At 42.5% G+C, this 16406-nt stretch overlaps 1 protein-coding gene across 3 annotated transcripts in view; it reads left to right on the top strand.

The window, feature by feature from the left end:
• Positions 1-16406, top strand: part of FLI1 (Fli-1 proto-oncogene, ETS transcription factor) — a 148079-nt gene that overhangs the window by 98669 nt on the left and 33004 nt on the right. For all 3 annotated transcript variants that reach the window (XM_058194990.1, XM_058194989.1, XM_058194991.1), the window contains 2 exons: positions 8161-8318; positions 14635-14838. In XM_058194990.1, the coding sequence (XP_058050973.1) occupies positions 8161-8318; positions 14635-14838 (362 nt within the window). The remainder of the gene's footprint in view (positions 1-8160; positions 8319-14634; positions 14839-16406) is intronic.

Genomic DNA, 16406 nt, shown 5'->3' with positions numbered 1-16406 from the left:
AGAAGGTTAAAAACACATTACTTCCTGGTTAAAACCGGGAAGTAATGACACCCCGGGGGAGTGGGCGGAGCTTCGCTCTGCCATCGCTACCGGATCACCGAACCACCGACCACGATCGTTACCGGATTGTGCAATCTGGTCCGAACCGGGAGCATTTTACCCCTGGGTGAGGGGGGATTTACTGGGATAATAATATTTGCTTACATCTTGATTGCTTACATCAGGTGTCTCTAAAGTTGGCAACTTTAAGACTTGTGGATTCCAACTCCCAGAATTCCCCACCCAAACCACAAAGTCAAGTCTTAAAATTGCCAAGTTTGGAGATCCCTGTTCTACATGGCTTCTAAATGTTACCTGCAAAGACATTCCCATCTTGAATTCTGGCTGACCTGAGATCTTTTCTCCAAAATACAGTAGTGGCCAAAATTGTGGAAACCTTTTGGGAAAAGTCTCTTTTCTAAAACTAGCTAATAACACCACTTTTTTTTTTTTTGGAATAGTACCATAAAATTATATATCAATGGAAAGATAACTTAATCAAGAATGTAATGCAATAACTTTTATGAAAGATTTGCTATTAGGAAAGCAGTTACAGTGTAAAGAAGAAAAGTGAAACATGTAGAAAAAATGAGATATACAAAAATTATCACCATGTCAGTTAATACTTAGTTGGGTAACCTTTAGCGTGAATTATGGCCTTACAATTTCTTCCCATGGAGTGAACCAAGTCTTTCAGTTCTGCAGCTGTTCTAATGTGAAACACAGATTGAATGTTTGCTTCTATTAACTGGGTTTTATTGCTGGGTCGCTTCTGACTAACAAGTTTCTTTAGTTGGATCCATAGATTTTCAACTGGGTTTAAGGTCTGGGCTATTCCCAGACCATTCGAGCAGTGGGATATGATTATCTTGAAACTCCAAAAAAAAGGTAGTGTTATTAGCCATCAAACCTCAAAAATACACTTTCCCCAAAAGATTTCCACAATTTTGGCCACTACTATATTTCATATTTACCCACAAAGCAGTCTTCAACTGACCAATGAGTAGGCATGCTTCTCTATCCTTGCGTACCCCAGCCCAGTAGGCCTTGTTGTCATGTAACCCACACTGTGCAGCTAAAATGGTTGCTTCCACATCATTGTCCCCCAAGAAAAAAGGATTCAGGTTGGGATTCGTACAATGTAGATGGATATTTCTTGGGGGGGAAAATGATTGTATTTGAAATAGAAATGCATCAGAGTCATGAATGATGTGGGTACGTTTTAGGAACGAACATGTTTCTTGGTCCATGCATCTCTCAGTTCTGTGATGAGCCTTTATCTTCAATTAGATTTTGTTTGGACTGCCTCCATGGGTGAGGATAATTTTCAAACCAAAGTCCGATTTCTGTCAGACCTTTTAATAGAGTACATCCTCGCTGTCCTTTGGAAGTTCAGACTGATACTGTTCTGTCTCCTTCCCCACTTCAGACCCACGAGCTGGCCTTCAGCCAGTGGATTCACGGCTCTTATCAGTCCTGGCAGAGAAATCGCAGCTGCCTGCCAAAGTTCAAACAAATGACTCACGTAGCAAGACTTTCAGCTCTTTTTGAAACGGTTCAGCTAAACGTTTGCTTCCCGTGGAGTGAGAGCAGTCCCAAAGCTCCTTATATATCCTGTGGGATGGGGCTCGTGCCCTACCCTTCCTTTTGATGACGCCGCCTCTCTAATCTTCTGAAGCACGGGTCAAGCCAAGCTTGATTATTATTATTATCAGCTGGGTCTGAAGGTGTAGCCTGGGGAAGGGAGGAATCAGGGGATGATGGCCTCATTACGTCCTCCAACTGGTCTGGTTCTGGCTCCTGGAGCCAAGCCAAAGAAATTGGTGCTCCAGAGGTAAGCCTTACCGGCCCTTCCTCCTCCCTTTCGGAGTCACTTTCGGGCATGGGGCCAGGTTTGGGGGCTGGAGTCACAACAGATACTTCATTTTACCCTTGTAACAACAACCTTATGAAGTTAAATTGGGCTGGAAGAGTGACTTGCTTCAAATCACCAATAAGGTTCATGGTTGTTGGGACCTGAATCTGAGTGTCACCAGTCTGATGCCAGTAGTTCAGCCTCTATATTCCAGGGGTGAAATGGTACCACTTCAGACCGGTTCGGACGAACCGGTAGTAAAAATGCTTCACCCGAACTGGTATTTCTGATGATCAGCTGTGCAACGATCAGCTGTGACGCGCAATTTATATTAGCTAGAATCGTCAGTTTTTGCTTTCTAGCTAATCTAAATCATGTGGCACAGCGGATTCCACACACCCCTCTCTTCTACTTACCTTTGCAGACTCGGAGGGCTTCAAAATGTTCCTTTTGTAGTGCTGCACGGGCACTCCTCATGCACGCATGCACGCAAAGCACACACTCGGTAGCAGACTCACAGAACTGGAAACAGACTTCAGAGGATTTTACCGCTGCTATACTCCAATAGGCAGTCCATTGAACTATAGTGGTTCTTATCTATGCCAGAGTGTCTGTAGAATCAGAAACCTCCTAGACCTGGTTTTACCTACTTGGCAGCCTCCTGACACACTGCTGATTGTAGTTTCCAGAATTCCCAGACAATATTTCCAAGGTTAAGCTGGCTAGGAATTCTCGGATTCATGTAAGATATGTGTTAGAAGGGACTTCATAGGTCATCTGATCCAACCTCTTGCTCAGTGCAGAAATGCACAAAACAATTCCAAATCTCTGCCAATATTAAAATCTTAATATTTCTGGAAAGCACCAAGCTGGCAAAGTTTGACTTCGATCCAGGTAGGGCTAAATAGATAAAACTCCCACCCTGGTAGTAGGGACGCGGTGGCTCAGGGGCTAAGATAGCTTAGCTTGTCGATCGAAAGGTCGGCAACTCAGCGGTTCGAATCCCTAGTGCTGCCGTGTAACGGGGTGAGCTCCCGTTACTAGTTCCAGCTTCTGCCAACCTAGCAGTTTCGAAAGCACGTAAAAATGCAAGTAGAAAAAATAGGGACCACCTTTGGTGGGAAGGTAACAGTTTCCCGTGCGCCTTTGGTGTTGAGTCATGCCGGCCACATGACCACGGAGACGTCCCCTAGAGTTGGCAACGACTAGCACGTATGTGCGAGGGGAACCTTTACCTTTACTACCCTGGTAGCTGTTAATGTCTTTCTGTCTTGTCTCTCCATGTACTCCATGTACCCAGCTGTACTTTTCCACACCGGGCCACCCCAATGAAGCTATCGAAGTGCTGTCCCGGTGTTTGGAAGCCGTACGGGTCTGGATGGGGAGAAACAGGCTCAAGCTCAATCCCTCCAAGACGGAGTGGCTGTGGATGCCGGCATCCCGGTACAGTCAGCTGAGTCCGCGGCTGACTGTCGGGAGCGAGTCATTGGCCCCGATGGAGAGGGTGCGTAATTTGGGCGTTCTCCTGGATGCACGGCTGTCTTTTGAAGATCATTTGACGGCCGTCTCCAGGAGAGCTTTCCACCAGGTTCGCCTGGTGCGCCAGTTGCGCCCCTTTCTAGACCGGGATGCCTTGTGCACAGTCACTCACGCCCTTGTGACGCCTCGCCTGACTACTGCAATGCTCTCTACATGGGGCTCCCCTGAAGGGCATCCGGAGGCTGCAGTTGGTCCAGAATGCAGCTGCTGGTGATAGAGGGAGCCCTCGTGGCTCCCGAGTGACACCTATCCTGCGAGGCTGCACTGGCTACCTGTGGCCTTCCGGGTGCGCTTCAAGGTGTTGGTGAACGTCTTTAAAGCGCTCCATGGCATAGGGCCAGGTTACTTACGGGACCGCCTGCTGCTACCAAATACCTCTCACCGACCCGTGCGCTCTCACAGAGAGGGACTCCTCAGGGTGCCGTCGGCGCGACAATGTCGTCTGGCGGCACCCAGGGGAGGGGCCTTCTCTGGGGCCCCGCCTCTGGAACGAGCTCCCCAGGACTTCGTCAACTTCCGGACCTCCGAACCTTTCGCATGAGCTCAAAACTTACTTATTTATCTGCGCTGGACTGGGTTAGTTTTTTAAGTTATGGGTTTTTAAATGGGTTTTACTTCCAAATTTTAATTATGGCCAATTTAAATAAGTTTTTTATTAGTATTTTAATTGTATGTATTGTGCATTTTACTTGGCTGTGAACCGCCCTGAGTCCTTCGGGAGAAGGGCGGTATACAAATTTAAATAATAAATAAATAATAAAAATAAATGTTGGCCTGTTGGCCAACAAATTGTGCTTTGAAGAAGACTATAACCGTCTAGATGAAACTGCAGACTGCCAGACATTTTGTACTCCAAAATCATTATAGTTTTTAACACCTGACACAAAGAATGTCTGTCACTCGTGAGAAACTAATTCTCCTTTCCTCCCTCCCTCCCTCTTTTTCTTTTTTCTTTTTCTCTTTTTTCTTTCTTTCTTTCTTTCCTCCCTTCCTTCTTTTCTTTCTTCTTTCTTCTTTTTTCTTTCTCTTTCCCACCTTTCCTTCCTTCCTTCCTTCCTTCCTTCCTTCCTTCCTTCCTTCCTTCCTTCCTTCCTCTCTTTCCCAATATTTTTCTCTTTCTCTCTCTCTCTCTCTCTCTTTTTCTCTCTCTTCACTCCTGCTGTTGCTTAAAACTTTTTCTGCCTGCCACGGGGACATTAAAAATGATCAGCAATTTGCCTCTCTAAAGACCGCCTTTGGTTCCACGCCTGGAAAAACAGTAGGCGAAATCGTACAACCTTAAGTTCTAACATGTGTAAGTTATACGTCTTATTTCCATTTCCAAGCAGTCCTTTGCCCCAAAAAGACATGAGGAAAAAATTACTGTCTGCCTCTGAATATCTCGGCAGAAAGTTTATCTCCCAGCCATGATAACTATGCTAGAATAATTCTGCCTCTGTGCCTTAGCAAACAAATTTTAAAGTTCTCTGTTGGAAAATCCTTCCAGGCTTGTTCAGCAGATGGGAATTTAACCATGCAGGCATGTTCTTTTTCTCTGTTTATTGAATGGACTGGATTCTTTCAAAGCTTGTTTTTCTTGTGGCTGTTGGTTGGGTCAGGTGACATGGTTTATGGATTCAAAGAAAATATCATAGATGAAACATAGCAATAGGATCTAGATATGTCTACCAGTACTAATGAGTATGGACCTCTGGTGGCTCAGACTGCTAAGACAGTCTGTTATTAACACAGCTGCTTGCAATTACTGCAGGTTCAAGTCCCACCAGGCCCAAGGTTGACTCAGCCTTCCATCCTTTATAAGGTAGGTAAAATGAGGACCCAGATTGTTGGGGGCAATAAGTTGACTTTGTATATAATATACAAACGGATGAAGACTATTGCTTAACATAGTGTAAGCCGCCCTGAGTCTTTGGAGAAGGGCGGGATATAAATGCAAATAAAAAAAAAACTCATCACTTAAGCTGGCTGATATATAAATGACTTCATTTGTGAGTTTAAGGTTCTACTGTGCCTAGTTGGGATGTTTATCTTTTACTGATCTGACAGGTGGACATTAGGATGGAGTAACCATGTGACTAAGTATTTTTATTTTTATTTATTTATTTATTTATTTTTGTCACAACAGTGTATATAAGCATAAGCATGAAAATAACTATACAATATATAAGCATATATATGAGCATAAGTATGTAATAACTATATTAATTGGATATAATGAAAGGAAACAACAGGACCGGAACGGTAGGCACGTTTGTGCTCTTATGCACGCCCCTTACGGACCTCTTAGGAATGGGGTGAGGTCAATAGTAGATAGTTTTTGGTTAAAGCTTTGGGGATTTTGAGAAGAGACCACAGAGTCAGGTAGTGTGTTCCAAGTATTAATAACTCTGTTACAGAAGTCATATTTTCTGCAATCAAGATTGAAGCGGTTAACATTGAGTTTAAATCTATTGTTTGCTCTTGTATTGTTATGATTAAAGCTGAAGTAGTCTTCAACAGGAAAAACATTGCAATAGATTATTCTGTGAGTTAAACACAGGTCCTGTCGAAGGCGGCGGAGTTCTAAGTTTTCTAAACCCAAGATTTCAAGTCTGGTGGAATAAGGTATTTTGTTGTTTTCAGAGGAGTGGAGAACTCTTCTTATAAAATATTTCTGGACATGTTCAATTGTATTGATGTCTGAAATGTTCCAGACAGGCGAGCTGTATTCAAGAATTGGTCCAGCAAATGTTTTATAAGCTCTGGTTAGTAGTGTAGTGTTTCTGGAGAAGAAGCTACGCAAGATTAGGTTTACAACTCTTAAAGCCTTTTTTGCGATGTAGTTGCAGTGGGCTTTGGCACTTAGATCATTGGATATGAAAACTCAAGGCCTTTGACAGGGTGGGGGTCATCTGTAAGGTAATGTCCATCGAGTTTGTATTTTGTGTTTGGATTCTTTTTTCCAATGTGTGAGACTGAGTATCTGCTGGTTGAGATTTGGAGTTACCATGTTTTTGACCATTCTGACACAAAGTAGAGAGACATTGCTGAACCTTGGGGTCTTGCAATCCCTCTGTTTTTTGAACAGTGATGGCCAGAATCTCCCAAATAAAATGAAAGGCCATCTCAATTTGTTCTGGTGGATAAAGTTCATGATTATAATAATGCCTGTATTGGATCAGACACAGGTCTGTCTAGATCAGGTATTGTTAGATCTGGAGGTGGGCTCCAGATGATGTGGTTCTAGGTCTTAGGAGAACTCATTGTTGAGCTGAGCCCCGGAATGGGAGTTTTCAGCTTGAACCCTTCCCCTTGCCTGTTTTGCCTTAAGGTTTTCGCCTCTGCATTATTAGCCACAAACTTTTCTCCTTGGCTGGCTCTCCTCCAGTCTTTTGCCCTGGCAAAATCATTCACAGCCAATTCCTCCCAGTCCCTTCGCCACAGCCCCCCAGGACAATTCGCAGCCAGTCAATTGGTGTGGGGACTCTGGGGCTTTGGGAATGGAAGAGCGAGGGCTGCAGTTCCCCCCTTTGTCCAAAGTGCCTGAGACAAGGGCTGGTTTGCATCTCTTTGCCACAAAGGATGTGGGGAGGGGGGCTGTAGAGGACGAGGGATCCATCAGATGTAGTTATCCAGGTGATAATAACCCAAACGTTATTATAATTAGACGTAGCTTCAGGCTGGAAGGGAAGAGAAGAGCGGGGGGGGAATAATAACTTCAAATGGTCACTAAATGAATGGTTGGAAGACATGGACTACCTGTTATTTCCATCATGAATGAATACATTCCTTTGGCTTTAATTTGTAGTGTTGGCAGAAGGATCCAGAAACCAAAAAGCAAAGCTGGGTTAATATTGACCTGGCAACTGTGTTTCTATTTTATTTATTTATTTATTTATTTATTTATTTATTTATATTTATATTTATTTATTTTGTCAAGCATGTATAAGATAACAGATATAAGTATAAACATGATTATGAATACAGGAAATGGGTGCAAATAAAAGGGGACATTAGGACAGGGACGGTAGGCACACTGGTGCGCTTATGCACGTCCCTTACAGACCTCTTGTTCTGTCCTCCTTCGCCTCCGTCTGAGTGATGGCTTAAGTAGCCGGCACTATCAGCTCTGGCAGCAAAATAGCGAGCGTTTGCCAAGTGTCTCTGTTATGTCCCTCGACGCCAATGAGTCACCCAGGAACAAACTTCAGCTCTTAGTTAATCAGTTGATTTGCCTGCTACGAAGAGGCACAGCAGCTCTCACTGCCTTTATATCCTGTGGGGTGTGGCTCCATGACTCAGCACTTCCTAGGCCTGCCCCACCCCTGCTTCTGTTGTTCCCGCCTCTCCTGCCTACGAAACCTAGGGTCCAACCAAGCCTGATTGCCATCAGCTGGGTCTGAAGGCGTGGCTTGGGGGGAAAGAGTCAAGGGATGGAGCCCTCGTTATCTCTTCCACCTGGCCTGCCTCTGGCTCCTGGAAGTGAGCCAGGGAAGCTGGTGCTCCCGAGGTAAGTCCTGATGGCCCTTCCCCCTCACTTTCCAAGTCACTTTCTAGCAGGGGGCCTGGCTCCAAGTCACTTTCTGGCAGGAGGCCCGGCTCGGGGGGCACAGACACAACACCTCTTAGGAATGGGGTGAGGTCAACAGTAGACAGTCTTAGGTTAAAGTTATGGGGGTTTGAGGATGAAACCACAGAATCAGGTAGTGCATTCCAGGCATTGACCACTCTGTGCATTCCTATTTCAGGGAATCTCCAGTGGATTGCAGTGTTAGCAAGTGCAACAAACTCGTTGGTGCTGGTCCAGAATCCAACCCTCTGAATTATGGCACCTATATAGATGAGAAGAATGGACCTCCCCCTCCCAACATGACCACCAATGAAAGAAGAGTCATTGTTCCAGCAGGTAAGAGGCCACCTCGTTTCCTTTTGACTATTTTCATCCTTGCAGAAATTTGGGCTTGAAATCAGTATGAATTCTTACAAAAAAAATATAAACAAAAAACAAAAAACAAGCAAACCAACCAACATGAAGAGCGTTGACTCTTGGACATCTTCAAGAGTTGAGTCTTCAGAAACGGATAGCTGACTCATCTACAGCAAGGAACTACAGGCGTTACTATGAATTACTAATCTTGCAATCTTGGCCAGGAATAAATCTCAGTAGGTACGGACAGGACTTACCCATCCAGTAAATGCGCGTGACGAATTCCAGCTGAAGGTCCCATGTTGTGCACAATCCCTTACGTCTCGTGTTGGGGCAATCGTGCGCCGTTTGTGTGAAGTTGTATGCCACCCTATAGTCGCCTTGTGTGAGAGAGACAACTGTATAAATTGGATCAAGGAATAGAAATTACTACTCGACAAAGAAAAAAAAAATCTTCCAGGAGTGTTGAGCTGTAAGGGAAAGTAAAATTAGAACTGCAAGGATTATTAGACATCATAAATTGTAAGAAGAAAATAGACAAATCTGCTGGGGTGCAGAATATATTGTATTTAGTTCTTGCTCTCTGGCTCTCTCTCCTTTTCTTTTTTTTAGCAAAGCTATGGATTTTTTTTTGAAGGGACACGGTGGCTCAGGGGCTAGGACTTGTCGATCGAAAGATCGGCAGCTCAGCGGTTCGAATCCCTAGTGCTGCCGTGTAACGGGGTGAGCTCCCGTTACTTGTCCCAGCTTCTGCCAACCTAGCAGTTTCGAAAGCACGTAAAAATGCAAGTAGAAAAAAATAGGGACCACCTTTGGTGGGAAGGTAACAGTGTTCCGTGCGCCTTTGGTGTTGAGTCATGCCGGCTACATGACCACGGAGACGTCTTCGGACAGCACTGGCTCTTCGGCTTTGAAACGGAGATGAGCACCGCCCCCTAGAGTCAGCAACGACTAGCATGTATGTGCAAGGGGAACCTTTACCTTTACCTTTAATGGATTTTTGATAAAAACCATGAGAAAAATAGCACAGGATGCAGATAAAAATGCAGACATTAATGATAAGTAACTCGGTAAAAAAAATATGTATATATGAAGCCTGATAGAAACCTCCCTTAGAGAGGCGTTATATTAGATAATATTTTTTAACAAAACCCTACATATTCTATTTTCAATATATAAAAATCCGCAGTGTGTGTGGGAGAGCAAATATTGTCTAATATTTTCCAGTAAGCAAAAAAAAAATGGCAAAAGGTTATTTAAGGAACCTTTTTTTTACTAGACCTCGGCAAATAATATCTATATAAATGTTTATAAATGTTTATTAATATGCTCATACGTCTTCTAAAATAGATCAGCTTTGACAAAGTATCGCATTGTAATACAAAGTATGTGACTTCTGGATCTGCTTTTTAGCTAGCAACAGGAATGACATTCATTGTTACTGCGAAATAGGAGGTTTGCAAAAAAAATAATTTTTTTTTGAATTTGAACCATTTCAAAGCCAACACTGCCCGTTTCAAATTTATGGTTTCCCTTGTGTCGAACAAGGATCTTTTTCAGTCATTCTGAGATAAAATACCTCTGTTTCAACTTTAAGATCTTCTGTTTCAAGCTTGAAACACTCGAAACTAGAAAATCCTCTTTCAGGAATGAGATAACGGTTTCAAGCAAGGCATGTTTGAAGCTTGAAGCATTGAGATATGAAATACTTGACAAAGTTGTGATATGACATCATCCATGGCACAGAACCTGGTTACCTGAGGGACCATTGTTTCCCATAATATTAGCCTGGCCTGTTTAATCCAGCAAAGTTGGTGTTCTTCAGGTTTCTTTGATTAAACAATGTCCTCTCTCAGGCACCCACCCAGAGCTGTGCCTTCTCTACAGCAGTGTCCCTCTGGAATGGGGGTTCTTCTCAAGACCCAGATGGCTCCCATTCTGGTACTGTTCAGAGGGGCTGGGGATTCTTCTCCCAGTCCTTCGTTTAGGAGAGTGAGACACATTGCTTCATCATGCTGGCCATCTTTTATTTTCAAATTTTTAAGTTTTATTCACATTATTGTAATTTGTTGCATTGTTCTGAATCTCCCAGACCATTGAGAGTAGGTAGCATCCAAGTTTCATCCAAGTTTCAGGGGCCTCTGGTGGCTCAACAGACTAATGCAGTCTGTTATTAACGGCAGCTGCTTGCAATTACTGCAGGTTCAAGTCCCACCAGGCCCAAGGTTGACTCAGTCTTCCATCCTTTATAAGGTAGGTAAAATGAGGACCCAGATTATTGGGGGCAATAAGTTGACTTTGTATATAATATACAAATGGATGAAGACTATTGCTTGACATAGTGTAAGCCGCCCTGAGTCTTCGGAGAAGGGCTGGATATAAATGCAAATAAAAAAAAAATTAAAAAAAAATATTTTTTTTGAAAAAATTTATTAGATTTAAAAGCAAACAAAAACAATGGATATTGCTCCATGTCTCTGGTTTCTAACATTTACGTCAAGTTCAAGTTACTATATACTATCAAGTTACTATATACTATACTATTTCTCAGTCTATATACAAATTTACATATCTCCTAATTCCTTATATATCAAGTATATACTATATTACTACTACTACTCCAACGATATACATATTTTATAAATCTATTATACTCTCGCAAGTACAATATACATTTGATATATACATTTCCAGACTCTCATTATCTCTTGTTTTTGGCATTTTTCCTTCTCTCAAGCCGTTCGTAGAATTTACTCCAGACCTCATAGTACCTTGATTCACTTTTATCTTTGAGTTCTAGAGTAAGTTGTAGATTTACAGTTGTAGATTTTGTTTCATGAATTCTTACCATCAACAAACATCATTAGGGTGATAACCAATGACGCAATTTAAATGTTGCCCTTTGTTGGTGACACGACAGTGTACTGTATGGGATGATCCTACGACTTCTACTTAATGGCTCGATGACTTTGTGTATGCTCATTTCAAAAGATTACCAGAATCATAGTTTTCACAGTTTTAGTCACAAATTGACTTCCGTGGACCTTACTTCATACTTAAGTGGTCAGTAGGGGGGGGGGGTGCATAAGTGCACTAACGTGCCTATCGTCCCTGTCATTGTATTTTTATTCTCTTATTCTTTTTTTTTATATTAAAAAGTTTTTTATTTTCCATAATAATTCCCACAATTTAACCAGTGTACAGTACAATCACTTATCCAACAATCGATCCTATACTCAAATTATGCTCAATCGGGCCTGCTCGGTCACCACTCCCTTCCTTAATCCTTTCTACCCTTCTCATCCTTCTTCTACTTTCCCCACCATCCTCCTCCTCACTTTCCTCCTTCCCCTCCTCCTTCCCAATTCTCACTTCCATCCTTTCTAACCCTCTATCTTCCCCTCCTTCTTCTCCTCCTATCCTTTCTTCCCCCTCCCTTCTTTCCTACCTACCTACCTGCCTTATTTATTTATTTATTTATTTATTTTTCATATTTATATACCGCCCTATCTCCCTAGGGACTCAGGGTGGTTCACAGGCAATTAAAAATACATATAAATACAAGCTAAAATGACAGTTAAAAAACTTATTCTATAGCCCATTATTAAAAAACAATATAAAAATAAAAACCCGTTTAAAACCAATAAATTTAAAATCTAAATTTTAAGTAGCCTACCTACTTTCTTCCTTCTTTACTCCCCTCTCCTTACCCTTTCCCTTCCGGAGTGATTACCGAGCAGCCCCGACTTTACACCATTCCAACTTATTTAATTCTACCATTATTCCTGTACAATGGCAATCACTTTATTTATAATCTCTTTATTCTCTTATTCTTGTTCTCGTTTGTGTTTGACAAATTCCAATAAATAAATAAAATCAATCAATCAGTCCTGAAGAGCAACTGCTCGGGTGGACAGTAATGGGCTTCAGGGACAATGAATCAATCAGATTTTTCCAACCCTGTGTTCTTGAAATGTGTAGGATTTTAACTCCCATCATTCATAGCTATAATGATTTGGAAATCGGCTATCAGCTGAATTCTCACATATTGGAGTTCGGGGAAAAAACAGTAAGATATTTTTCTGTGTTCCAGTTTTATAAGCTTGCCAGTAATGATGACCTAATAATAGCATAATGTATTTGGCCCCCAAAGACTCAGTCAGCCACAAAATGATGACCTAAAATGACTTTTGGCATGATCCCCCTATACATCCCTGTTTTTTATATAACCTTAATCCGCACAATTATCCTGTTCTTAAAATCAGCACCATTTAGAGCAATGCTCCATCTGGGCCCAATAGGCAGTCATGGACCCAATTCTGAATCCTCATCCTTAGTCCATCTGTATTGACTTAGCGGGCCTCGGAATTGCAAAACGAAAGGGTGAGTGGGTGGGAAATAAAAGTTTGTTGTTCGTCAGGCCGTTGAGTCTGGAAATATGACTCAGACTTAGAAAGCAAACTTGTCTGAGCAGGGAGGTCATATTTGCAGAAAATTTACTACTTTCTGGAACGTGCTAATAAACAGCGCTCCAAAAAATCGCAATAACCATCTGTGCAAAATTTGCAAGGGGCTGAGGAAAGGGGTCAAACAGCACGGCTTGGAAAAGGCCTAGTTTTCAGAGACCTGAAAGATTAACTATCAGAGGAGAAAAACAAAGCAAAGCATAAACTTAATATTTCGATTGAAAAAACATATATATATATGTTTATTTTGTGAATGGGCCAGCAGTGACTAATGAAGTGAGCCAGGCTTACAGGGGTGGGCTGCTACAGGTTCGCCTGGGTTCAGGAGAACCCGTCGGTAACATTATGGTCAGTTCGGAGAACCTCCAAATCCCACCGCTGGCTGGACCCACCCACTCCACCCCTCCCCTCTCTACACAGCCTGTTTTGGATGCGAGGTAAGTGCAGGGCCCACGTGGAGGCTCGGGTAGGGGGGAAAAAGGGCCTCCCGGAAGTTCCAGAAGTCCAAAAAAAGGCCCCTTTCTGGCCTCTGGAGGGCCTCCAGAGCCTGAGGGAGGCAGTTTTTGCCCTCCCAGAGGCTCGAGGAAAGCCTCCGGAGCCTGGGGAAGGCAAAAAGCCACCCCTCAACATTATGCAAGAGGCCGACTAGGCCACGCCCACCCAGCAACTGGGTAGAGAACCCATTGCTGACATTTTTGAAGCCCACCCCTGCTTACTAATATGGTGATGATGATGATTTAGGTACTTAGTACTTTTATTATAATTTGAACCATCAAAAGGAAATGCTAAAAAGAAATCTTGAATAAACATCCAATGCCAAATTGTCTGTCTTAAAGAATATTTGCATTCCAAAGCATTAAAAAGATATTATTCAGCCACCCAATGTACAATTTAATAAAAATCTCTATGATTGAGAAAACTTGTTCTTAAAGATATGAACGTTGTACTAAACTATATAGCAACTACTTGGAATATAACATTATATATTTTATATTGATTGATTGATTGATTGATTGATTAGCCTATAGGCCATATCAACGTACAGGTTCAAACACATATTACCAATAAAATAAAATTCTAAACAGACTCCGGAGAGTCTTCAACTTACAACTATTGGTTTAGCAATCACCTGAAGTTACAACAGCATTGAAAAAACTGACTTACTTGTGCTTGTAACTATTGTAGCATCCCTACAGTCATGTGATCCAAATTTGGATGCTTACCAACTGGCAAGTATTTATGAAGTTGCAGTATCCCAGGGTCATGTGATTGGCTATTTACGAGCTTCCCAGCTGGCTTCCGACAAATAAACTCGATGGGGAAAGCTGGATTCACACAACAACCGCACGGTTCACTTAAGACATGGAAAGACATGGAGTGACTCGCTTAACCACCGTGGGGACAACAGGTTGTAAAATCGGATGTGACTCATTAACAACCACCTTGATTAACAGTAGAATTTCTGCCCCCCAATTGTGACCTTTGGTCAAGGATTGAGGCAGGTTTGGGGGAGATATGTTATGAAAATGTATTGCCACAGTGTCTAGAAATGTCTCAAGAGTTAGTGCAGTTGAAGGGGACTCTCAAGATTGCAACAGCGACCACAAGGACAGAAAAGCAGTTGGAGACCACAAATCGCTCGTTAACCCTGTCCGTGGCTGAGTTAAGTTTCATGCCTCTAACTTGTAATATTTCACTTAACCATCTTTCTCCAGTAGGAACGAAACTGGAAGAAGAGATATGAGAACATGTTCTTTCTTGATAAGAGTCCTGGTCATCGATCGTGTAACCCCCTTCATCCTTCTACCTTTCTTCCTTTCTTCTGATAGATCCCACATTATGGAGTCAGGATCATGTGCGTCAGTGGCTAGACTGGGCTATTAAAGAATATGGCTTAATGGAGATTGATACCAACCTCTTCCAGAACATGGACGGCAAAGAACTGTGCAAGATGAACAAGGAGGATTTCCTCCGGATCACTTCCCTCTACAACACAGAAGTCCTGCTGTCTCATCTCAGTTACCTCAGGGAAAGTAAGTTGCCACTTCATTCACCTTTGGTACCTTATGACCGTCTCATCCCACTGGGATTGGCTCATCCCACTTGTGCAGAAGAGGCATGTTGGCAGGGTCCAGGAGCAGGATCTTCTCTGCTGTAGCTCCTACCCTTTGGAACATCTTTCCCTCTACCCCAATGTGAGGTTGGCCTCAACCCTCCTATCTTTTCATAAGGGCTGAAAGATGTGGCTCTGCCAGTCGGTTTGGTGCCCCAGTGGGGGAACAGCTCAAGGGAGGTGGTGGATTGAGTAATAACAGATCCCACCTCCCACCCCAATCCATCCCCTGCCCTTCCCATGTGTCCTTGGTTTTGATGTCTAATGTAAACTTTTTATGTTTTAATTGTGTATGTTACTGTAAGCTGCCTAGTGTTACTCTATGGTTAGATAGATAGATAGATAGATAGATAGATAGATAGATAGATAGATAGATAGATAGATAGATAGATAGGTAGGTAGGTAGGTAGGTAGGTAGGTAGGTAGGTAGGTAGGTAGGTAGATAGATAGATAGATAGATAGATAGATAGATAGATAGATAGATAGATAGATAGATAGATAGATAGATAGATAGATAGATAGATAGATAGATGGATGGACGGATGGACAGGTGGGTGGATGGATGGATATAGGTGGGTGGATGGATGGATGGATGGATGGATGGATGGATGGATGGGTGAGTGAGTGGGTCGGTAAGTAAGTAAGTAAATGCTTGCCTTGCATGAGACTTCTCTCCGTTGGTCACTTACTCCAAGAGTAAACTTCCAAGCTTTATTGTCATAATGAAATCATTGCAAAAGAAAAATAAAAATCTAACGACTGTTGGGTATCAAACACGAGCTCAATTTATAGCACCATTCGTGAAATTCACATTTTCAGGCTTTTTCTTTTTTAATCTACTTGTGCAATGTAAGAAGCTAAGAACCCTTCCCTTTGAGTAAGAAGAATAATTTCCATCTCTCTCTCTCTCTCTCTCTCTCTCTCTCTCTCTCTCTCTCTCTCTCTCTCTCTCTCTCTCTCTTTTATTAATGGACTGATCTAGTATCATGCTGGTTGTTTGTGACATGAAAACTTTTTTTCCATATCCAATTTTGTGTCTCAAAACCTTCTCCAGCATGGGGGTCATCTAGAGAAGTCAGTATTGACAAATTGACAGCCAGCATGATCAGGGACCACATTTGCTATGAATTCTGGGAATTATTGTAGAGTCACCAACTAACTGATGGACACCAGACAGGGGAAGTTGGAGTCATGGGTTAGCAACTGAAGCGGAGAGCTGTGGAAAGTCAAAGAAAGGAGATTTAAGCAAAAGGCAATAACAAATAATAGATGAACAGAGTTGGAAGGTACCTTGTATGTCATTCAGTTCAACCCCCTGCCCAAGTAGGAGACCCTACACCATTTCTGACAGATGGTAATCCAGTCTCTTCTTGAAAGTCTCAAGTGATGAAGCGCCCACAACTTCTGAAGGCAACTTCTGTTCCATTGGTTGATTGCTCTCACTGTCAGAAAATGTCTCCTTATTTCCAGGTTGAATCTCTCCTTGAT

The sequence above is a fragment of the Ahaetulla prasina genome, chromosome 9 (assembly GCF_028640845.1).
Source record: "Ahaetulla prasina isolate Xishuangbanna chromosome 9, ASM2864084v1, whole genome shotgun sequence".
Lineage (NCBI taxonomy): Eukaryota > Metazoa > Chordata > Lepidosauria > Squamata > Colubridae > Ahaetulla > Ahaetulla prasina.
Note: the sequence above shows the minus strand (reverse complement) of the source record. Positions and strands in the feature narration are given on the sequence as shown.